General features: G+C 50.4%; 1 protein-coding gene across 1 annotated transcript; it reads left to right on the top strand.

Annotated features, from left to right (window-relative positions):
* The first annotated feature begins 5,569 nt into the window (after window positions 1–5,569).
* On the top strand, window positions 5,570–13,785 carry MED10 (mediator complex subunit 10). Its single transcript, XM_065905575.1, has 4 exons — window positions 5,570–5,763; window positions 6,637–6,720; window positions 10,595–10,697; window positions 13,198–13,785. The coding sequence occupies exons 1-4, from the start codon at window positions 5,642–5,644 to the stop codon at window positions 13,294–13,296; spliced, it is 408 nt and encodes a 135-aa protein (XP_065761647.1). The 5' UTR covers window positions 5,570–5,641; the 3' UTR covers window positions 13,297–13,785.
* The last annotated feature ends 7,570 nt before the right edge of the window (window positions 13,786–21,355 follow it).

Below are 21,355 nucleotides of genomic sequence, written 5' to 3'. Positions count from 1 at the left end.
GCTAACAGGGTGAAAACTGGCATGGAGTCTAAAAAGTTTATACTTCCATGTTTGTGTGTAGGTGTGTATAACTGGCGAAAGAGTTAGATGTCTCAGCTTTCCCCTCTTTCTATAACGCTACCCCTGTCTCCTCTTGAACTTGTGGCAAGCTTTTCATAAAAAGTTAATGGTGAGTGTCAACTGCATGCTTCCATCTTCTGATTGGGTTACATGACAATCTGTAGGCAATAGCAGTGTAATCTTGTCACAGTTTCATCACATAGACTTTCAGGTGGAACAACAGATGTTTCATGTCAAAGGAAGTGGAAGAGAACTCTTACTGCCTCTCAATAATTACTAGTGTAAAACCAAGACACAATTTATTATTTTTATGGCACAAATCATGCACTTTCACTGGCAGGTGACCCTAATAGAATAAATGGTAAATCTGATTTCCTTGAACATTCATGTGTCAATGAGGTACTTACAGAAAAATGCTTTTAGCATCCTTCACCAGTTGGAATTATTCTGCTTCTCAATTCTGTATTTAGGGAAGCTTTTCTGGCTTCCATTTGACCATGTATGGTGCACATTATAGTAGCTTCCTCTTAGGGTTATGAAGAATAAATGAGATAATCCATATAAAGTGCTCAGTAAAATGCTAGATGTTGGCTTCAGTATGATCATGATCATGATCATTACCATCACCATGATCATCATCAAAGCAACAGAGCTGCAAATATTCCCTTCTGCTAGAACTGCTAATGTGGGGAAAAGTCACAAAGAGTAAGGCAGAAACCAGCTGTTTTGCCCTCTTGGTAGGATAGCTGCAGTTTTTAAACTTAAGCTGAATCTGGTTCTCAGAATAAATGAGAATGTATAGCAAAAAGTGTTCCAAATGGCATCCCTAAAGGCCATGAGGGCTGATCGAGCAAGAATAATGCAAATGGAAAAAAATGAAAGAAAGAAAAAAAAAATGCCTCCAGATTCCAAGGTCACAAAGTATAAGAACCCTAGAAATTTCCCCGGGGCAGAAATAAGCTGACCTCGGAGGGGAACGGAAGCAACACCCTCTGGTCAGCAGAGTCCTGCAGTTTTCTGCCTGTAATGTCACTCCAGGTGCACCTAGAATCGCTGGGATTTCTCAGCCTAATTCTATTTGCTCTTGGAGCCTGGGGTGTTTATGTCTTAAACCATTCCTACAAACAAATCAACAATATTTACCATGGTCAGTAAAAGGAAAGCAGCCACAATTTAGCTGCTTCGAGAGGAAAAGCAAGAATTTTCCTGTTGGTCTCAGGGGACTTGAATGGCTTGTGGTTTCATCAGAGAACAATAGTCAATGGAACAGTGAGTTAGGACAATGAGGAGATAAGTGATTTCGAGATTCTTTCAAACTCTCTCGGGCTCTCAGTGGATCTCAAGGGCTCTACTTGGGGTGGTTTCAAAAGTCAGACTTGAAAACCTCCCATTTCTATTCTCATATTCACCAATGGAAACGGGAGAAGAGAGGAAAGAGAACGTTTATGGGAATGAAAATGGGAGCTGATGACTAATCACAGATCACAAAAATGTAAAGAATGAGACCATGATTATACTCATTGTGACCTGGCCTGAATTAAACATCCTGTGGTCACAATGCAGAGAATGAGGGCTAAATTCCTGAACAGAAGAGGTAGCTGTTACAGGTTCAGCTATGTCCCTTCCAAAAACACACGTTGGAATTCTAACTCCCTGTTCCTAAGAATGTGACTGTACTTGGAAACAGAGTCTTTGCAGATGTAATTGAGTTAAAATGAGGTCACTAAGGTGGGCGATAATCACAAACGATTGATGTCCTTATAGAAAGGGGAAATTTGGACAGAGACACGCACACAGGGAGAACGCTGTCAACATGCAGGCAGAGAGCAGGTTGATGCGTTTACAATCAAGGCACAGGAGGGACTGCCAGCAAAACCCTGGAAGCTAGGAGAGAGGCCGGAGCAGATTCTCTCAGAGCCTCAGAAGAAATCGGCCCAGCGGACCTCTGGGTCTCAGACGTTGGGCCTCCAGGCCTGTGAGATAACATATTTCTATCCTATAAGTCCCCCTGTCTGTGATATTTTGTTGCAGGGACCCTAGGAAACTGATACAATGGGCAGCAGGATCCCAGACCAGCTGACCATGGCAGAAGCAGCAGCATAGGTCATCTCCATGCAACCTTGTCCGCGGCCGCGGCTGCTCTTAGAAACTGGTCCATGGTGGGCTACGGATGCAAGTACGGGAGGCAGCAGTAACAAGTCGCTCAGCTCAGTTGCTCAGTCGTGTCTGACTCTTTGCGACCCCATGGACTGCAGCACACCAGGCTTCCCTGTCCATCACCAACTCCCAGAGCTTGCTCAAACCCATGTCCATCAGGTCGGTGATGCCATCCAACCATCTCATCCTCTGTTGTCCCCTTCTCCTCCCACCTTCAATCTTTCCCAGCATCAGGGTCTCTTCCAGTGGGTCAGCTCTTTGCATCAGGTGGCCAAACAACTTGCTAAGTGCTGAGAAAAACAGAGGGAGGGGGAGCGCATATGGGGCTATAAGTCTAAACCACAGAAGTACGCATTTCTCTTAATTATATGGAGAGCAAGTTGCCTCCAGGGTCTACTTGACAGAAAAGGATGGCTTCCTGGGGAGGTACACCCGTGGTGAAAAAGCAGGCATTTGGGTTCTGTCTGTTGCTTCGTTTGTTTTTTCCCCCTTGGCCTTCACATAATCAAAAACTGTTTAGTGAGCTAGTTTGCAAACAACTGGGACTAGAGGATGTCTAAGTTTGGATTCCTGTCCTCAGAATTCCTAAAACACAGCTGGGAAGCTCAGGTATAAGATACCTTGGGGTTTTAAAGATGAATAGGATGTACATAGAGGTTCAGTTTCAAAGGAGGCAGACAACAGAGAGGACCTGAGTGACAGCCCAGTGCTGCTCCTGTGACTGTTTCTGTACTGGCTGCTCCAGCACCGCTCTGAAAATTGGGGTGATAGAGAAGATTGCGCGTGCTCATGATTTCAGTGAGTATTTCCAAAGTTCTACCATTTAAGTCAAATGCCTTCTCTAAGGTTATACTATTTACCCTCTATTAAGACCAGGAAGTCTCTATTAGTTTTCTCAGAGATTTCTTTGTTAAAAAAAAACAAAACAAAAAACTAACCCATCAATCAAGACCCTGATATTGGGAAAGATTCAAGGCAGGAGGAGACCGGGACGACAGAGGATGAGATGGTTGGATGGCATCACCGATTCAACAGATACAAGTTTGAGCAAACTCCAGGAGATGGTGAACAGGGAAGCCGGGCGTGCTGCAGTCCACGGGGTCACAAAGAGTCGGACATGCCTGAGTGACTGAACAACAGCAACCAATCAAGTTGAATTTTATCAAGTGTCTATTTAAAAAGTCTATCTGAGATGTTTCTCTGCTTTAATCCTCAATGGACTTAAATACATAAATGAGTTTATGATAGTCACTATTCTTGAAGTCCTAGGAAGAGCCAAGAGATAATTTTTTTTCCCCCATGTGACGTGTGACAGACTGAATCTTCTAAAAATGGCTTAGAAAGATCTCAATTTCACTTGTTCTTCCAACAACCGGCTTCTCATTTCTTCCGTTGAGACACCGGGGTTTTGTTACCTCCCTGGGAATCCATCTGTGTCACGGTGATGGTGGGAGAGATGCTCTTGGACTCTGGAGGCAAGGCCATAAAAGGTAGTGTGGCTTCTACCCACTTCTCTTGAGCTATGTGCTCCTGGAACCTGGCCACCATGAAGCAAGGATGCCGCTCTTCAGTGACTCATGCAGAGGGGGTCCGTGGTTTCCACCCTACAGTCTAGCTGGGCTCCCAACTGACATCCATTATCAACATGATGGCTGTGGGAGTGAGCCATCTTGAAAGCAGATCCACCAGCCACAGCCAAGCCATCCAGCCAGTGTGACATGGAGCAGGGGGCAAGTTATGAACGTCATGCACAACCAACATTGCAAATTTGTGATCAAAATAGAGGCAGACAGTTGTTTCAAGTCACTAAATTTTGAGGAGGCTTGTTTATGTAGCAGTTGATAGTTCATACAGGATAATTAATTCAATTTGCTAATATTTTATTTGTGACTTTTACATCTGCTTTCAGAAGGAAGATTGGCCCATATCTTCTTCCTTTTTTTGGACTGTCCTTGTCTGTATTTCCTATCAGAGTTACATAACTCTTTAAAACTGAGCTGGAATGTATTTCTTCTTTTTCTAGTCTCTGAAAACATCTAAGATTGAAATTCTTTTCCTGATGGTTCAGTGGGTAAAGAATCTGCCCACAATGCAGGAGACACAGGAGACATAGATTCAATCCTGGGGTCAGGAAGATCCCCCAGAGGAGGAAATGGCAACCCGCTCCATTATTCTTGCCTGAGAGTCTAATGGACAGAGGAGCCTGGTGGGCCACAGTCCAGGAGGTGGCAAAGAGTCTGACCTGGCTGAACAGGAACACGATACATGATAAAAAAAAAAAAAAAGAACAAACTAGTGTTAAAAACAGTCAGAGCTTGATGTCTTTGGTTTCTTTGAGAGTTTTGTCTCCTGGGCCAGTTTTTTGGAAGGTTAGGATCTATTCTGATTTTGGGTTTTTATTTTTAGGTTAACTTTTGGGAGTTTCCTAGGAAATTGTCCACATTCTTCAAGTTTCCGAAATATGAATACAGGTTTCACTGTTAGTGATTTATGTTCCCTCATTCATCTGTAATATTGTTTATTTTCTCTCTATCTGTTTTTCTGATGGACTTGCTGAAGTATGTCTATTTGACTCATCTTTTCAAGAATCAGCTTTTCTTTACTGTTCATCTTCTAGCTTCTCATAAAAGCAGAAAGAAAACTAATGAAAGTTTTCAATTATTTACAAACAGTACCTGTAATTTGTATTGTAGTCGGTAAAGAATTTGCCTGCAGTGCAGGAGGCCCGGGTTCAATCCCTGGGTGGGGAAGAGCCCCTGGAGAAGGACACAATAACCCACTCCAGTATTCTTGCCTGTAAAACCCCATGGACAGAGGAGCCTGGCGGGCTACAGTCCAAGGGGTCACAAGAGTCGGACACGACTTAGCGACTAAACCACCACCACCTGTAATTCGAATACTCGGGCAAAAAAAAAAAAAGTGTTTTCATCATGGAGTAAAGCTACCCTTTCCAAGTACGGCCCGCTGGGCTTCAGCCTTCTCGGCATCTTCCCTTCTAACAAACCTCAGGTAAAGGTCAGGTCTCGTTTATCCCGATTTTAGGGACGAGAACAAGAGGTTCAGAGGCTAGCGAACTTGCTCAGGGCCAGGGGAGACAGAGCGGGAACGCAGAGGTCCCCACCGCTGGGTCTGTGTGTCCCTCAGCCCCTCCTGCAAGTCTTGAGGACCAACACCTGATGCGTGCCGCTCACCTAGCTGGCTAAGGGATGCTGCGGCGGGACCGAGCTGACTCCGTCCCGCCCCGCGATCAAGCCGCGCCCCCTACCCCGCCTCGCGCTCAAGCCCCGCCCCGGCAGCCCCGCTCCGCCACTCAGGCCCCGCCCCATCCGGGCCCCAGAGGAAGCGGAAGTGGTGGCGGGCCCGGACGGAAGCAGGAAGCGGTGGGGCAGGACGACGCCCGCGGCGGTTTGCGGGCTTCGCGGTGATGGCGGAGAAGTTCGACCACCTGGAGGAGCACCTGGAGAAGTTCGTGGAGAACATCCGGCAGCTCGGCATTATCGTCAGCGACTTCCAGCCCAGCAGCCAGGCCGGGCTCAACCAGAAGCTGTGAGTCGCACGCGGGGCGGTGTCTGCCTGGGGCCGGGGTGAGAAGCCGGGGTCCGGCCGCGAGCCTCTGCCTGCTCCCAGCTCTTGCTCGGGGGCCTGTCCTTCCTGGTCCAGGCTGTGTGCAGGGGCGCTCGCCGCTGCCGCCTCCTTCCCGCCTTGCTCTGGCTGGGACCTTCCCTTCAGGACCCCATTTGGAGAAGTCATCAGGGCCAGATAGCACTTTCCCGTTTCTGGAGGAATAGCCTGACCGTGGGTGCTGGGGGGCAGAGAGGGGCCACGGAACGCTTATGAATTAGTTTTTCTGGCAGCAGCCGTGTGCAGGCCCTGGTGCTAGGCCCCTGGGATGGGCCAAAGGCGGAGTCGAATGCTGTGGACACGGGCTCGCAGCTTTATGGAGGGTTCAAACATAACAGGCGTGTTTGCAACCCCGCCTCCGTACCCAGGGCTGTGGGACCAGCCCGGGTTCTAGGAAGGCTCCCAAGCCGAACTGAAATTAAACCAGGCCTGGTGGGTTTCTTCCCTCAGACTCTGAGGATGGACTCTTGAAGGCCAGTTCACTGCGCCCTGCCGCCCCTCCCCTCCGCCCCGTGTTGTCTCAAAGGGGCACACAAAATCTCAAGAGGCTCCTGCCCTTATTCCTGTTGGTTTCTGACCCCTCAACTTTGGTAGTTCCTTGTTCAAAAAGAAAAATAAAGGGATATGTGAGCATACTGTATAACTCCAGAGCCTTCCGGGGAATCCTGAGCTGACCAAAGAGCCGAGAGCTGCCTGTCGCCTGTTGCTGTGTAAGGAACAGGCCTCTGGAGCTCTCCTGGGCTCACTATGGGTGGGGCCCAGTGTGGTCATCTAAACTAACCTCATGTTCTCCCCCAGGAATTTTATTGTTACTGGCTTACAGGATATTGATAAATGCAGACAGCAACTTCACGATATCACGGTCCCTTTAGAAGTATTTGAGTAAGTACTGTTCTTGATATTTCTGATTCTTATTTGGTTTTCCTGTAATGATTTTCTTATCATAGGGCTTCCCTGGTAGCTCAGACGGTAAAGAATTTGCAGTTCTTGGGTCGGGAAGATCCCCTGAAGAAGGGAATGGCAACCCATTCCAGTGTTCTTGTCTGGAGAATTCCACGGACAAAGGAGCCTGGTGGGCTACAGTCCATGTGGTCACAAAGAGTCAGACATGACTGAGCAACTAACACTTTTCCTTGACCACCAGTGTTTAAGTGTCTGCTGTGTGGCAGGGACGGTCTGGGTGCTGGGCAGATGCCAGGGAAAAAAGCAGAGAAAAATACCTGCCTTCATGGAGCTTATGTTCTAATGGAACTAAAGGAAAAAAAAAAAAGATCTCATTATAGTATTGTTGAAAAAGAGTTACAGGTGAATAAAGGCTCTTTAGATATTTGAAAGACATCATAGGCTCTCAAGATCCTACTTAGATGAAAGGTCAGCCCCATGACTTCCTGACTTCTTTCTATTTTTCCTTAAGAAGGAGAAAGTCTTATGTGGCTATATTATAAATTAAAAAAAAAACAAAAAACAATTAAAGGCAGAAAGAACCCGAGAAGAACGAATTTGGTCTGTGTGTCTCCCGGACTGCCCTGGCAGTGCTAGTTCCAGGAGATGATAATATGTGTGTTATTGAAAAAAAGAAAAAAAATCTTCAGACATTTGGGATGTTTGGGAAGGATGTTTACTGTTTGCTGCGGGAGAGTTACTTGTACCTCGATATAGTCTTGGCCTGGAGAGCGCCTCTGGGAAATGAACTCTTTTAGATTTTATTAATACAGGTTTTAGTGCACTGATTTCACAGGTGAAAGAACTGATAGGCAACTGCACGGGCTCTTTAGCTAGTCACTGCGGAGCTGAGGCAAAAATTCTGGACTTTCTAAAATTTTATTTTATTGACGTATAGTTGATTTTCAATGCTGCGTTAATTTCTTCTGTATAGCAAGGTGATTTAGTGATATATGTGTTTTTTTCATGTTCTTTCCATTATGATTTATCACAGGGTGCTGCATATAGTTCCCTCTGCTGTACCGTAGGGTCTTATTGTAGTGGTGGGATCTCACGGAGACTAGTTTACCTCTGCTGATCTCAAGCTCCTGGTCTCTGCCTTGCCCACCCTCTTCCCCTTGGCAACCACAAGTCTGTTTTCTATGTTGTGAGTCTGTTTCTGTTTCAGAGATATGATCGTTTGTGCTGTGTTTTGGATTACACCTATAAGTAATAGCATATTATATTTGTCCTTGTCTTTCTGACTTCACTTGGTGTGATAATCTCTAGATCCGTCCATGTTGCTGCAAATGGCATTATTTCCTTTCTTTTTTTTTTTAAAGGCAGAGGAGTATTTAACTATATATATATATATATATATATACACACACACACACACACATACACACAGACATACATCACATCTTCTTTATCCATTTATCTGTTGGTGGATACTTATGTTGTTTCCATATCTTGGCTACTATAAACAGTGCTCCTGTGAACACAGGGGTGCATGTAACTTTTTGAATTTTAGTTTTCTCTGGATATATGCCCAGGAGTGGGATTGCTGGATTATGTGGCAACTCTGTTTTTAGTTTAAAAATCCTGGACCTGTGTTGTTCTTGACCAGGGCCATTTCTCTGGGCTAAACAGCCTTCCTCCCAGAGCTGGCTTGAAACAGCAAGAGAATTCTGGGGCTTTCTGCATTAAAACTGCAGATGTAAATCATTAGAGGGAAGAGTTATCATATCTGTCCCCAAGTGTCAGAGGTAAAAAGCCTAGTCACTGCACAGCTGCTGAGCACCCAGTGAGGACACACAGGCTGCAATTTTCACGGTCTCAGCTCTGTCCTGTGCCGAGCGAGGGGCGTGGTGCCCCGGGGTGCAAGTTACAACTCTAGACTCCTGGGGTGATGCGCGGGGAGGTGGAGCCCAATTCCCTTTCCCGGAAGAGTCCTCATCAGAGCTGTTCTGGTCCTGAGTGTGAGGGATGAATAGATTGACAGTTGCCAAGGGCCGCTCCCGCTTCTGAAGTGGAGCAAAGGAGAGGGAGGCTCCTGAAGGGGTGGGGATGGCGAGGCTCTGCCGTCGCAGCCGCATTCACAGCTGGTGGGCCGCAGGCCGGCTGAGACCCCCGTGGGGCTGAGATGAGGCCTCCGGGCGCCCAGCAGGCAGCAGTGTGCAGGGTGGTCACTTTGTGCCGCTGGCGGAGGGTGTCCCCAGGGCCTGCGCCTGTGGCAGAGGTGACTGTGAAGCTCGGCCCTCCCGTGGGGAACTCGGGGTCAGGGAGTTGGCAGACCTGGGGTTCAACCTTCCGTCGTCAAAGAAGCGTCCAGTCTAGGTGACGTCCCTGACGAAAGAGTGGTTTATTTTGGACGCTTGGGCCTGGCAGGTTTCTCTCACCAGAAGTGGATGAATTTTGCTTAGAATTAATTGTAAGTTTGGCTTTTTTAATTCTATCATTTAAAATACATCACAGTAATAAAGGATTTCTAGAACTTTTGATTTATTAGTATTTTACTGTGTCGTAATGGAAGGTCAGTTTTTATGCCATCAATAGCAAGTTAATGTCTTTAATTTGAAGTGATATTTTTTTTTTTAGCTGAAGCATATAATTGGGACTTGGTTGTCGTGGTTTTGTTTCTTTGTTAATAATTCTGTTTAGCCGAGTGACGTGCAAGTCTTCAGGCAGATTCTTACCCGGGTGAGATGTGGATGTTTATCTGGGTGTGTGCTCAATGAAATCTTTGGGGTGACGAAGACATTTTGGGGAAGTTGAAGTTTCAAGAAAAATTGTTTTATATTGTTAAATAATTGGAGAAAATCTTAGTTCAATTCAAGTTACTTAGAAATGTATCAATAGACATGTATACACTGCTGTATTTAAAATGAATAACCAGCAAAGACTTAACTGTACAACAGAGGGAACTCTGGCGGTGTTATGTGGCAGCCTGGACGGGCGGGGAGTTTGGGGAGAGTGGATATTTATGGCTGAGTCCCTTTGCTGTCTGCCTGGAAACTACGACATGGTTAGTTGGCTCCGTGGTGGTGGTTTATTCGCTAAGTCAGGTCCAACTCTTGTGACCCCGTAGACTGTAGCCCGCCAGTCTCCTCTGTGCGTGGGATTCTCCAGGCAAGAATACTGGAGTGGTTTGGCATTCCCTTCTCCAGGAGATCTTCCCGACCCAGGGATCGAACCCAGGTCTCCTGCATTGCAGGCAAATTCTTTACCATCTGAGCCACTGGGGAAGCTTATACCTCATACTTCTTATACCACACTGGCTATACCCCAGTACAAAATAAAAAGTGAAAAAAGAAAATAGTATATCAGCCCCGTCTCTCTCCAGTTCATAAGCTCATCTCAGGTCGGCTCTCCTGCTCGGGGCGCTCCCCTCACCCATCCCCTCCAGGACAGGTGCACCCAGGCACGGCGGCTTCTCCCTGTGTTGCCCAGGCCCGAGGCTCCAGCTCACACTTGGTTTTCTCTTGTCAAGAGCTGCCTGACCTCACAGGCTGTCATGAGGATGGAAAGGTGGTGAAACCTTTTGAAAAACAAATGCTGAAAAATGCGTGAGCTGGCATGGCCATGGAGCTTGCTTGGGTTATAAGTGATTGTCACTTGGTTTCACGAGTTACTCATACAATGAGAGTAACACGAGAGCGAGTCACAGCTGCATGTGTAACAAAGGAGCCCGAACTCACCCGGGTCTCGGACACCCTCCAAACAGGGCCGTGTTGAGGTTACACGGCGCTGCCGGTGTCTTTTCCCCCATAAGGAAACTGTGAGAGGAGGTGTCAGCCGTGAGGATGTTAACAGCAGTGTTTCCTGTTTCCAGATACATAGACCAAGGTCGAAACCCCCAGCTCTACACCAAAGAGTGCCTGGAGCGGGCTCTGGCTAAGAATGAGCAAGTTAAAGGCAAGATTGACACAATGAAGGTAAGGTTCTTACAAATAGAAAGTAACGTCAGAACATCGAGAAATGCTCACAAAGCAAATTTGGCTGATAGACTGTGAGACATCAGCTATCTGACCACATTACACGGTTGGAGACTTCTGGATTGTGTAACAGTTATTGCTCAGTTGTTGTTTAGTCGCTAAGTCATGTCTGACTCTTTGCGACCCCATGGACTGCAGCACGCCAGGCTTCCCTCTCATCCACTGTCTCCCTGAGTTTGCTCAGACTCATGTCCATTGAGTCAGTGATGCCATCCAACCATCTCATCCTCTCATCCCCTTCCCCTCCCACCTTCAATCTTTCCCAGCATCAGGGTCTTTTCCAGTGAGTTAGTTTTTCGCATGGGGTGGCCAAAGTATTGGAGTTTCAGCTTCAACATCAGTCCTTCCCTGAACACCCAGGACTGATCTCCTTTAGGATGGACTGGTTGGATCTCCTTGCAGTCCGAGGGACTCTCAAGAGTCTTCTCCAACACCACAGTTCAGGAGCATCAATTCTTTGGCGCGCAGCTTGCTTTATGGTCCAACTTTCACATCCATACATGATTACTGGAAGAAGCATAGCTTTGACTGTATGCGGACCTTTGTATGCAAAGTGATGTCTCTGCTTTTTAATTTGCTGTCTAGGTTAGTCAGAGCCTTCCTTCCAAGGAAATAGGTAATAAAATTAAATAACAAGGAGCTGTGTCATATCATAAAAAAATGTAACGACATGGCAGTCTTTTAGGAAAGTCCCGGGTATTTTTGTAGCCTTAGCTGTCATTGACTAACTGTGCTGCTCCCATTTGTAAAGTGTCAGTGTCTCCAGCCTGCCTGGGGTGCTCTCTGCGCCCCTCAGTCGGGCCCGTCCCTGCCACTGCAGGCTGTGGGCCTGGAGGCTTCTGTACCGTCCTTCTCTCCTCATCGGGATCCTTGCCAGTGGCCGACTCAGGCCCCCTGTACCTGATTCCCTGCTCTCCACGGAGACCCTGCACTTTCCGTGTTTCTTGGTCTTGATGAAGTCTAGAAAGTGCTGCATCTTGAGCATGATGCCTGGAATTGTTTCCTTACACTGACTCATCAGTGATTCAGATTGTGGGGAGGGCATTGCCACCCCTTACGGTTGGCCTGTGATAGGGAACCCCCTTGCCTCCACCCCGGTCTTCATTCTGACCCGGCCTCAATGACCTTGAGCCCCTCCTCGCTGGCCACTCCCCGGCCGTCTGCTGGGACCCCCGCACGTCCTCTGTGCCCTGCCCACCCTCTGGGGTCAGCATCTCTCCCCGTTGGGGAGGCCTCGCGGGCCGGCCTTCTCTCCATCCCTGCCCCGTGTCCCCCGCGGCCCGAGCCCCAGGAGTCCAGGAGCATGAGGTGTGTGTTGGCGCTGCCCCCCGGGTGCAGTGTGCCGCGGGGTGTCCGGCGTGCTGCGGGACGGCTGCGTGGGGACCGCGGTGACAGCCGTCCTGTGCTCAGGGCGGGGGTCCTGCCCTGGGGTGGCTCTGCGTGTTGGCTCGTGTGGTGCCCGTGGCCCCCTTCTGCTGTGTCAGCTGGAACCTGAGCTGCTCTTGAACTGGGCATCATCCCCGTGAGCTGTGGTGGTCTGGATCGCCGTGTGGCTGAGCTGTCGTCCAGCAGGAACCTCCACCTCACGAACAGGGTGGAGGCACCTGGGGGGTGTGCTCCCGGGGCCCCGTGCTCCGGTGCTCCCCGCCGTCGCCTTGGAGGTCGCCTGCCCACAGTGACACCAGCGGCTGTCTGTGCGGTTTGCATTCCTTTCTCTGCCTCTTGGTGTCATTTCCTGTGACCTTGAGCGTCTCACGGGACAGCTCGCGGGCCCGGTGGGCTGCGTGCAGAAGCCTGCTCGAGCTCTGTCTTCGGTGGTTTCTGGAGTGTTGGTGCGCAGTCTGCTTTGAGGATGTCTTCCTCTCTTCACCTAAGGACAGTCTCTTTGTTTACCCCTGCCGTGTGGCTTTATTGTACAGCTCATTATAAGAAAAGGTTTTGAGATGCTGGCCTGTATTAGCTGCATCTGAGGTTGGATTAAGACAAATACGCTGATATGAAGGCTCAGGGAGCCCCGGCATTTGGGTAAGACAGGCTTCGGGTACTCCAGAAGCCTTGCTCCAGCTGTGTGCTAACAGTGCCCTTGATGCCGCGTGAGTTAATAATTGCTCAGTTAAACATTATGTGAGGATTCCTGTGCCGTGTGCAGAAGCCCTCTCTACCCGTGCGACTGGCTCTTTGTCATCGGAGGCCGGAGGGAAGAAGCGGCGTTTGAGTGAACCTCCCTCTCGCGGGCGGCTCTGCTGTGCCGGGGCTGCCGGACACGCCGCGGTCTCGAGCAGCTCCCTGCTACGTGGGCCGGGGTCGCCTCCCGGGGCTGAGCCCGCAGCACCACGGGGGCACGGGCTCCCCCGAGCTCGAGGCTCAGCGGGCGTCGGCTTTAACTTGGGTGGCGGGTCCCCAGAAAAGCATGCTGATCGTGTATGTTTTTCCTCCTTAGAAATTTAAAAGCCTGTTGATTCAAGAACTTTCTAAAGTATTTCCAGAAGACATGGCTAAGTACCGAAGCATCCGAGGGGAGGACCACCCTCCCTCCTAACCGCACCCGCCCTCCGTCTGAAGACCCTCCTTGTCCTGCAGCGTTGGTCGTGGCCCCCAGGCCGCTGTGACTGAGCGCATGTCCGTGCCCTTGCCCCCGTCGCGGGCCCCTGGGGACGGGGCGTGCGGGCGTGCCCCCAGCCTGCCCTCAGCCTGCAGACGGCTGGTGATCACACGGCATCGAGTGCAAGGCATGTGAGTCTCCACGGCCAGGCAGCCTTGGAAATGATGTGATAGGTAAACCAAAAGTTTTTAAAAACCCTCGCTGACAGTTTTCTTTTAATGCACTCTTTCTGTTCCTTTTTTTTTTTTAAATGTCAAAACTGAAAAAAAAAACGGGAAAAATTGGTTTAACATGAGAAGTACTTTAAGTTGGTTTTGAGTACTTTAAATTGTATGTTTTTGAGTACAGCGCATAAAGAATGCGCTCAGTGCAACTGTGTTTCAGAGGACTTCGGTTTGTGTCACTAGTAAAGTCTTTAAATGCTTACTTGCTCTGTGCGGTTGTTTCCGTAGCATTTTTACAGTTTAGTGCTCTGTGTCTTGTAAACCACGGTCACTTCGCTCACGTGTGAGGAATGTTGGTAAAGAGTGTCCTGCGGGCATTTGAGCCGGAGAAGCAAAAGCGGAAGGCAGAACTCGGTTCCCCGCAGCCTGTCTCACAGGGGCCCGCGGGTGTGGTGACCGCGGTTCAGGCGTGTTCCCGCCACCACCGCCCGGGGTCCCGTGTGTCAGCCTGGGGCCGCTGCCGGGCTGCGTGGGGTTACTGCGCCCTCTGACCCCGCAGGGCCGGGCGGGCCGCGGGAGGCGGTGTGGCTGCTAAGCTCGGGCGATGCTGTTGCAGCCGTGGGCTGACTCAGGGTCGCCGGCCCAGGGCAGTGGTTCTCAAGGGTCTCACAGACCACCCGCCCCAGAATGTCCTGGACTCGTTTATTGGGAAGGTGGGCCTACAGGGTCGGGAGCTCTGGGCTGGGGCCCCGGGAGCTGCCTCGTTGGTCTCCTGTCCCCGGTGACTCTGGACCCCTGGGATCAAGACCCGCAAACAGGACTTGAGTCTCACAGGAGGGGTGGGCGTGGATGGGCACCCGCTCCAGTGACTCTGGACGCCTGGGATCGAGACCCGCAAACAGGGGACTTGAGTCTCATGGAAGAGTTGGGCGTGGACATGGGGCACCCGCCCCCAGTGACTCTGGACCCCCTAGGATTGAGACCTGCAAACGGAACTTGAGTCTCACGGGAGGGGTGGGTGTGGACGTGGGGCACCCGCCCCCAGGGACTCTGGATCCCTGGGATCGAGACCCACCACTGGGGACTTCAGTCTCATGGCTGGGGGGGGGGTTGCAGGCTGTGGTGTCAGGTGAGGCTGCCCTCGCTCCCCGAGGGGTCTTGTTTTGGTGAGGAGTCGCGGGCCAGGCCTCTAAGGAAATTGCTGCCTCCTTGTCAGTGGTGCTTCCTGAGCGTCACCAGGAAGGGCCTCCTCTCCTGACCCGGTTTATACTGGATGAAGACTGCCCGTCCCGTAGGCTCGGGCCCTGGGCGCTCCTGCACTGGCCCTGCCGCCTCTGGCTGCCACGTTAGCCGCCCACAGGCATCGGGAGGCCCAGCTCCCACGAGCCCGCTCGGTCCCCAGCACAGCCCCCGAGCTGCAGGAGGTGGTGCCCTCTCACGGCCTGGAGCGGCACGGGTCCCGCAGCCCAGGCTCATGGCAGGCGTGCAGAGGACGCATGTGCCTGTCCAGCGCGGGTTCTGACCCACACGGTTCCGCCGATCAGGCAGACGGCTGTCTTCTGCACTTGGCACAGGGACCCGGCCTCAGTAGATCCTCCGCGTCCTCTGGAAGCATCGCACGATCTGGATGTGGGCGTCCCGAATCCCCAGCCGTGGAAGGTTTGTTTGCACCCCCCTGCCTGGCTGCCCGGCAGGTCCACAGGCATCCTTGATTCCCGTCTGGGTGCCGGGACGCGCAGGACGTCGCTGCCAAGGGGGCTGTGGTGCCCGTCCTGGGCCCGAGGATCAGGCAGCCTTCGGCCGTTTACTGAGGATCCTTGAGACGGTGAGTGGAGATGCTTATCGAGCCGTCAGGGTTGGTGTAGAGCCCCAGGGTGGGGGTCCGCCGAGCCCGACCCAGCAGGGCAGGGCTCGCGAAGCAGGAGTGCCCCGGAATGGTCTCCCATCTCCTTTCCAGTACAAGTTTGGGCCCATGGTGGGCAGCCTTGGGACTCGTCAACAAGTCTCACACATTGACCTCCGCTTTGCACCACGCCTGGTGTTGGCATTCTCTGCGTGTGCCCACCAGGTCAAGTCTTCTTCAGGATGACCTAGCCCTCCAGGCTCAGAACAGACACCAGGGTCAGCAGGCAGCCTTCCTGCAAACTCACCATGAAGAGGGCGTGTGGAGTGTAACTGCCCACGGCCTTTAGATTTTCCCGGAAGCTCCAGGACCATATCCCGGACTCAGGATGTGCACCCTGACCTCACGCCCCTCCCTGCCCCCCCCCCCCCCCCCGGGTCCCAGGACCCCTCCTCTCGTTTCAGTTAGAAATTTTGAACTCTGATGACTCATGTTATCCTGGTGGGAGCCATCCTGATGGGCTGCCTCTCTTCCCATCACCCTTACTCTTCCTTGACACCTCGTTGCAATTTCCTCCTTTGATTTTTAAATCTCTCCTCTGCCCGCTTCCCCTACACACTGATCAACGAACCAACCAGCCTGAAATACCACTGGTTTTCAACCATTATGGCACCGATATGTGGATCCTGGGGCCTGAGCTTTAAATCAATTAGCTGCATAGATTATTTTAACGATCAATCACCTAAGCAACCTCTGCAGTTAAGAAAAGGAAGAAAACCAATATGAAGCCCTGATTTTATGCAGAAGTAGATGGATGTCCTGTGCTTGAGTAGATAATCAGTTGTGTTCATTATGGAAAATGCAGAGAAATACAGCTAAGAAAGTCACCTGGCTTTGCTGTCTGTCCTGACAGTTAATATTGTGCTTTTTATCCATCTGGACATTTTTTCTACAAATGTGCACAAATGAAGAGCTAGATGTGGAATTATTCCTGCACACGTGAGTTAGTAACTTGGTTTTTTCTTGGACAGCATACCATGAACACTAGGCCAGTCAATAAACGCCTACATAATGATTCTGTAATGCTCAGCATGCTGTGAATGTGTGTCAGACCCGGGTTAAGCTGACCCGGGTTTTAAGTCCCCAAGGAGGCCTGTGGGGTAGTTTCCAGGCAAGGAAGCTGAGGCGCAGAGAGGTAGGCGACCAGCTCAGGTCACCCAGATAACAAGGCAGGGGGGCAAGGCATGCACCTGATTTCCAGAAGTCAGAAATCGAGGTGGGTGGGGCCATGGCCTCCAGGGGCTCCAGGGAAGGGTCCTTCCTGCCTCTTCCGGGTTTTGGATGCTCCGGGTCACATCACTCCAGTCTCTGCCTCTGTCTTCATGTGACCATCTTCTCTCTCTCTCTCTCCTTTTTAAAAAAATATTTTGAATTTGTTATTGCTCCTGCTTTATGTTCTGGATTTTTGACTGCAATGCATATGGGATCTTAGTTCCCCAACCAGGGATTGAACCTGTACCCCCTCCATTAAAAGGTGAAGTCTTAACCCTTGGATCGTCAGGGAAGTCCCCCTGTGTCTCTTATAATGACGTTTGTCATTGGGAAATCCAGGATGGTCTCATCTCAGTATTCTTAACCTACATTGGCAAAGACTTGCTAAATTGCATTTGCAGAGTCTGAGAGACAGAGCTTTGCAGGCCGGCTGCAGTTCTCCACCCGCCACTCCACTTGTAAGGCATGTCTGCGCTCAAGGCCCTGGGCATGCCGACTCGGGAGCGACTGAGTCCTATCTCCCAACCAGATCCGCCCAGAGCCCAGCCGCACGCCCCCCGCCTCCCAACGCCCGCACCGCGGGAAATGTCCGCGTCCCTCTTCCTAGCAGAGGCCGGTCAGGAGTGCAGAGTCTAAGATCTGCGGCTGGAGAGACCACTAAAATACAGTGTGTCCATGGAGAGACAGGAGCAGCATCTCCTCCCTGGTCCCATAAGAGCCTTTCCTGCTGTTTGAAAGGAGAAAGTTAAATGTTATGAAAAGAAACAGTAGTCACAGGCTTTTTGGCTTGGCGATAAGGAAGAAATACTGTGGCTGACAGTGGAAGTTACAAAGCAGAGAGAGAAGGATCCCTGCAGATGGCCTTGATGCACACACGCACACACACATATACACATAAACACACACACATATTCATACACACATGCATACACAAACACATACACACACACACATACACACATATACACCCAGATACACACACACATACACACACACACATATACACACACATACACACACACACGCATACACACACACATAAATATACACACCCAGATAGACACACACACAAACACAAACATACACACACACATGCACACACATATACACAAACACACACATAGACACACACACACAGACACACATGCACACACAAACATATACACACATACACACACACACACCCAGATACACGCACACACATATACACAGACATATACACATTTAAATAGACACACACACAGACACACACAGACACACATACACAGAGACACACTTGCACACACAAACATACATATACACACACACACCCAGATACACACACACACAAACACACATGCACACACATATACACAGACATATACACATTTAAATAGACACACACACAGGCACACACCCACATACACAGAGACACATATGCATACACACATACACACATGCACACACACACAGACACCCACATACACAGAGACACACATGCATACACACATACACACATGCACACACATATACACAAACACAGACACACACAGACACACATACACAGAGACACACTTGCACACACAAACATACATATACACACACACCCACACACGCACCCAGATACACAAACACACATGAACACACAAATACACATAGACACACAGACACACATGCACACACACACACAGAGACACACACAGACACACACATGCATATGACACAGTCACACAGCTGGCAGCGCCTTTGTGCAAGGCAAGCAGGCTGCAGGAGCTGGGGGGGGGTGGTGGAGGGCAGGTTCCTGAAGGGCCTCCACGTTTCCGTGGCTGCGGCCGCTCTGGAAAACGCTCCCATTGGGCCCTGAGAGGACAGATGACAGGTGGTCAGCTCTGCAGGTCCTTGTGTGATGGGGCCTGGCCCAGGGGAGTGCGGGTTGCCTGTGGCTTCTGAGCAGGTGGGTGAGGCTTCATCCCAGAGCTCATCACACACAAGCTCTGCTAGTCATCCGTAGGAGCACCATCTCAAAAACCAAGCATTTAAAAAGAATTTTGGGGTTTTTTTTGGGGGGGGATGGGTGGGTAAGTGTGCTATGAACAGGGTTCCCTGGTGGCTCAGAGGGTAAAGAATCCGCCTGCAATGCAGGGGATGCAGGTTCGATCCCTGGACCAGGAAGATCCCCTGGAGAAGGAAATGGCGGCCCACTCCAGCATTCCACTCAGTAGGAATTCCCAGAGGAGCCTGGCGGGCTACAGTCCACGTGGTGTCAAAGAGTCGGACACGACTGAGCGACTAACCGACAACAAAGTGCTGTGAACACCAGGAAAGACCCTGCACACGCCCATTTACGTTTGAAAACAAGTTGGCCACGCGGGATCAGGTTAGATGCAAGGGTTGCCTTTAGCTGCAGTGCCTGCCTCACCTGGGACCCCGTGGTCTACCCCCGTGTCCACTCCAGCCACATGGCGCCCTTCCCCACGGTGACCGAGGGACACCTCTGCTGTGTGAGCTGTTCGGGTCAGGTTAGACAGAGGGTTTCCCCCAGAACCAGAACCAGAACACACAGCCACCCATCTCAGCTGCCCAGTCTCCAGGGCTGTGAAGACCAGACGTCTGCGGTACCTGGTCAAGGCTGCTGGGAGCAGACCAAGGCACGTGGCTCCTCCACGTGCTCAGGACACCTTAGGCATCACTCAGTCCTGATTGGACAGTGAAGAGTTGCTTGCTTCTGTTACTTCTCTCTTAATGTTGCTGAGCCTGACTGTCTTGGCTCCCAGAGCAACTGTCTGGGTTTTTTTTTGCCTCCTAACAGTCCACCCACCCGGATGTTCAGCGCCGGTTAGGGGGTGGGCGTGGGGTGGGGGAGAGGTGATGAGGAGGAGGCTGGTGATATTAAAACAGCCCCCTGCTTAGACAGGCTGGGAGGTGCCTGTGGCCCAGCCGCTCGCTACTTCCTTTATTTTAAACTTCTCCTTCCAAGACAGGAAGTCCAAGACGGGAGGCAGACAGATTGGACAGGCCTTGACGTGGGCGCAGACCACGCGGCTCACAAGAGCTGTCTCCCAGCCGTTTTTATGGCGGAGACAGTAGGGTAACGAGGCAGAAGGGGGGCAGGCTCGCTCAGCAGCTGAGCACGCACAGACGGAAAACGAGGGCTGCGCTGCTGGAATATATGTCCCCGGCTGTATTTATAGCAGCGTCTGGTTCAGAAGGAGAAATCGGCAGAGCCTCGGATCCCTGGGTCCGCCCTGTCCCCTTCCCCGCGGCGGCCGGGGCTCCGCGGGCGCTCAGGCTCCCTGCGGACACGGCTTTGCTTCTCTTTGCTCTCTCGCCCATCCTGGCCCCTGTTCGACTCTGCACTTGGCCAGTTTGCCTCTGCTCCCAGACTGGCTCCTTGGGCTTCCCTAGTTGCCCACCGATTAAGGTGCTCCAGTGTGAGATAAGTAGGACTGTTAGAATCTCTTCCAGGGGGATCTTTCCCACTTTTTCTTTTATTTATTTATTTTTGTGGAGTGTTAGTTCCCCTTGGGCTGGAATGTTTCACAATGACCCAGAAGCATTTGTTTTTTCCCACAATCTTTGACATTTCGAAGACTTTAGGGGTGATTAAATCTTATATAACATTAGCAATACTTTAAAAAACAATTTTACATACCTATCTCACTTGATGATTTAAATATACATCAAAACTAATCATGTATATGTATATGGTGGTGGTGTTTAGTTGCTAAGTCATGTCCAACTCTTTTGTGACCCCATGGACTGTAGCCCACCAGGTTCCTCTGTCCCTGGGATTTCCAAGGCAAGAATACTGGGTTGAGTTGCCATTTCCTTCTCCAGGGGATCTTTCTGACTCAGGGATTGAACCTGTGTCTCCTGCATTGGCAGGCAGATTCTTTACCACTGAGCCACCAGGGAAGTGTGGGGAGTGTGTAATTTTATTACATTCATTTTATCACAGTTTTATTTTATTGCAATGATTATTGACCTTTACTGTTTCATGCAGGTTGGCTTCGAATTAGGGAAGTTTCAAAAAGCAGTGAGTGAAAAAGATAGGAGTTATTTTTTCTCCTTTGACAACCAATTCCAAGTTGTATGTCCCAAACAATTGTAGCCCCTCACAAGTATTAACCAGGACCCACCCACACTGATTTGCTTCTCCCCTTTGCCATTTTTAGCACACAGCTCGTTTTGTCTTCACATCACAAGATGGCTGCTGCACCTCCAGATATCACGCCTGCATTCCAGGAAGAGTAAACACAGCAGAGGAAAGGCAAACGCTGACGGACAAAAGGGTTTCTCCTATGGAGGCTTTGCCATTTTGTTCTCGAAGGGCGCTGTCTCTCAGGGACTTCTGCCCACCCCTCACTGGCCAGAACGGAGCCTCATGGCTGCCCCAACAGCAAAAGCCACAGGCTATCTCACACCTTAGCTTACACAGCCTTTAGCGCGGAGGCGGGCAGGAAAGGAGGGAACTGGAAATGGGGGTCAGACCCCCACTGACACTTTCAGAACAAAGGGTGACCTGGATCCTCACATTCTGGGTGCTAACGTTGATCCTTTCCCGCAGAAACTTACTCTGTAGGGGTAAACTTATTTCTGTAGGGTTCGAATTTTGTTCTTTATTCTGCTTCATTAGTTTGATGATGTAAAATGGCTTGAAAATTGAATTGTCTGATAGGATAGAGCCCAGAATGTGAGATACTCATAAACCTCCATCACTGAGCTGGATGATCAAAGG

The sequence above is a fragment of the Muntiacus reevesi genome, chromosome 14 (genome assembly GCF_963930625.1).
Source record: "Muntiacus reevesi chromosome 14, mMunRee1.1, whole genome shotgun sequence".
Lineage (NCBI taxonomy): Eukaryota > Metazoa > Chordata > Mammalia > Artiodactyla > Cervidae > Muntiacus > Muntiacus reevesi.
Note: the sequence above shows the minus strand (reverse complement) of the source record. Positions and strands in the feature narration are given on the sequence as shown.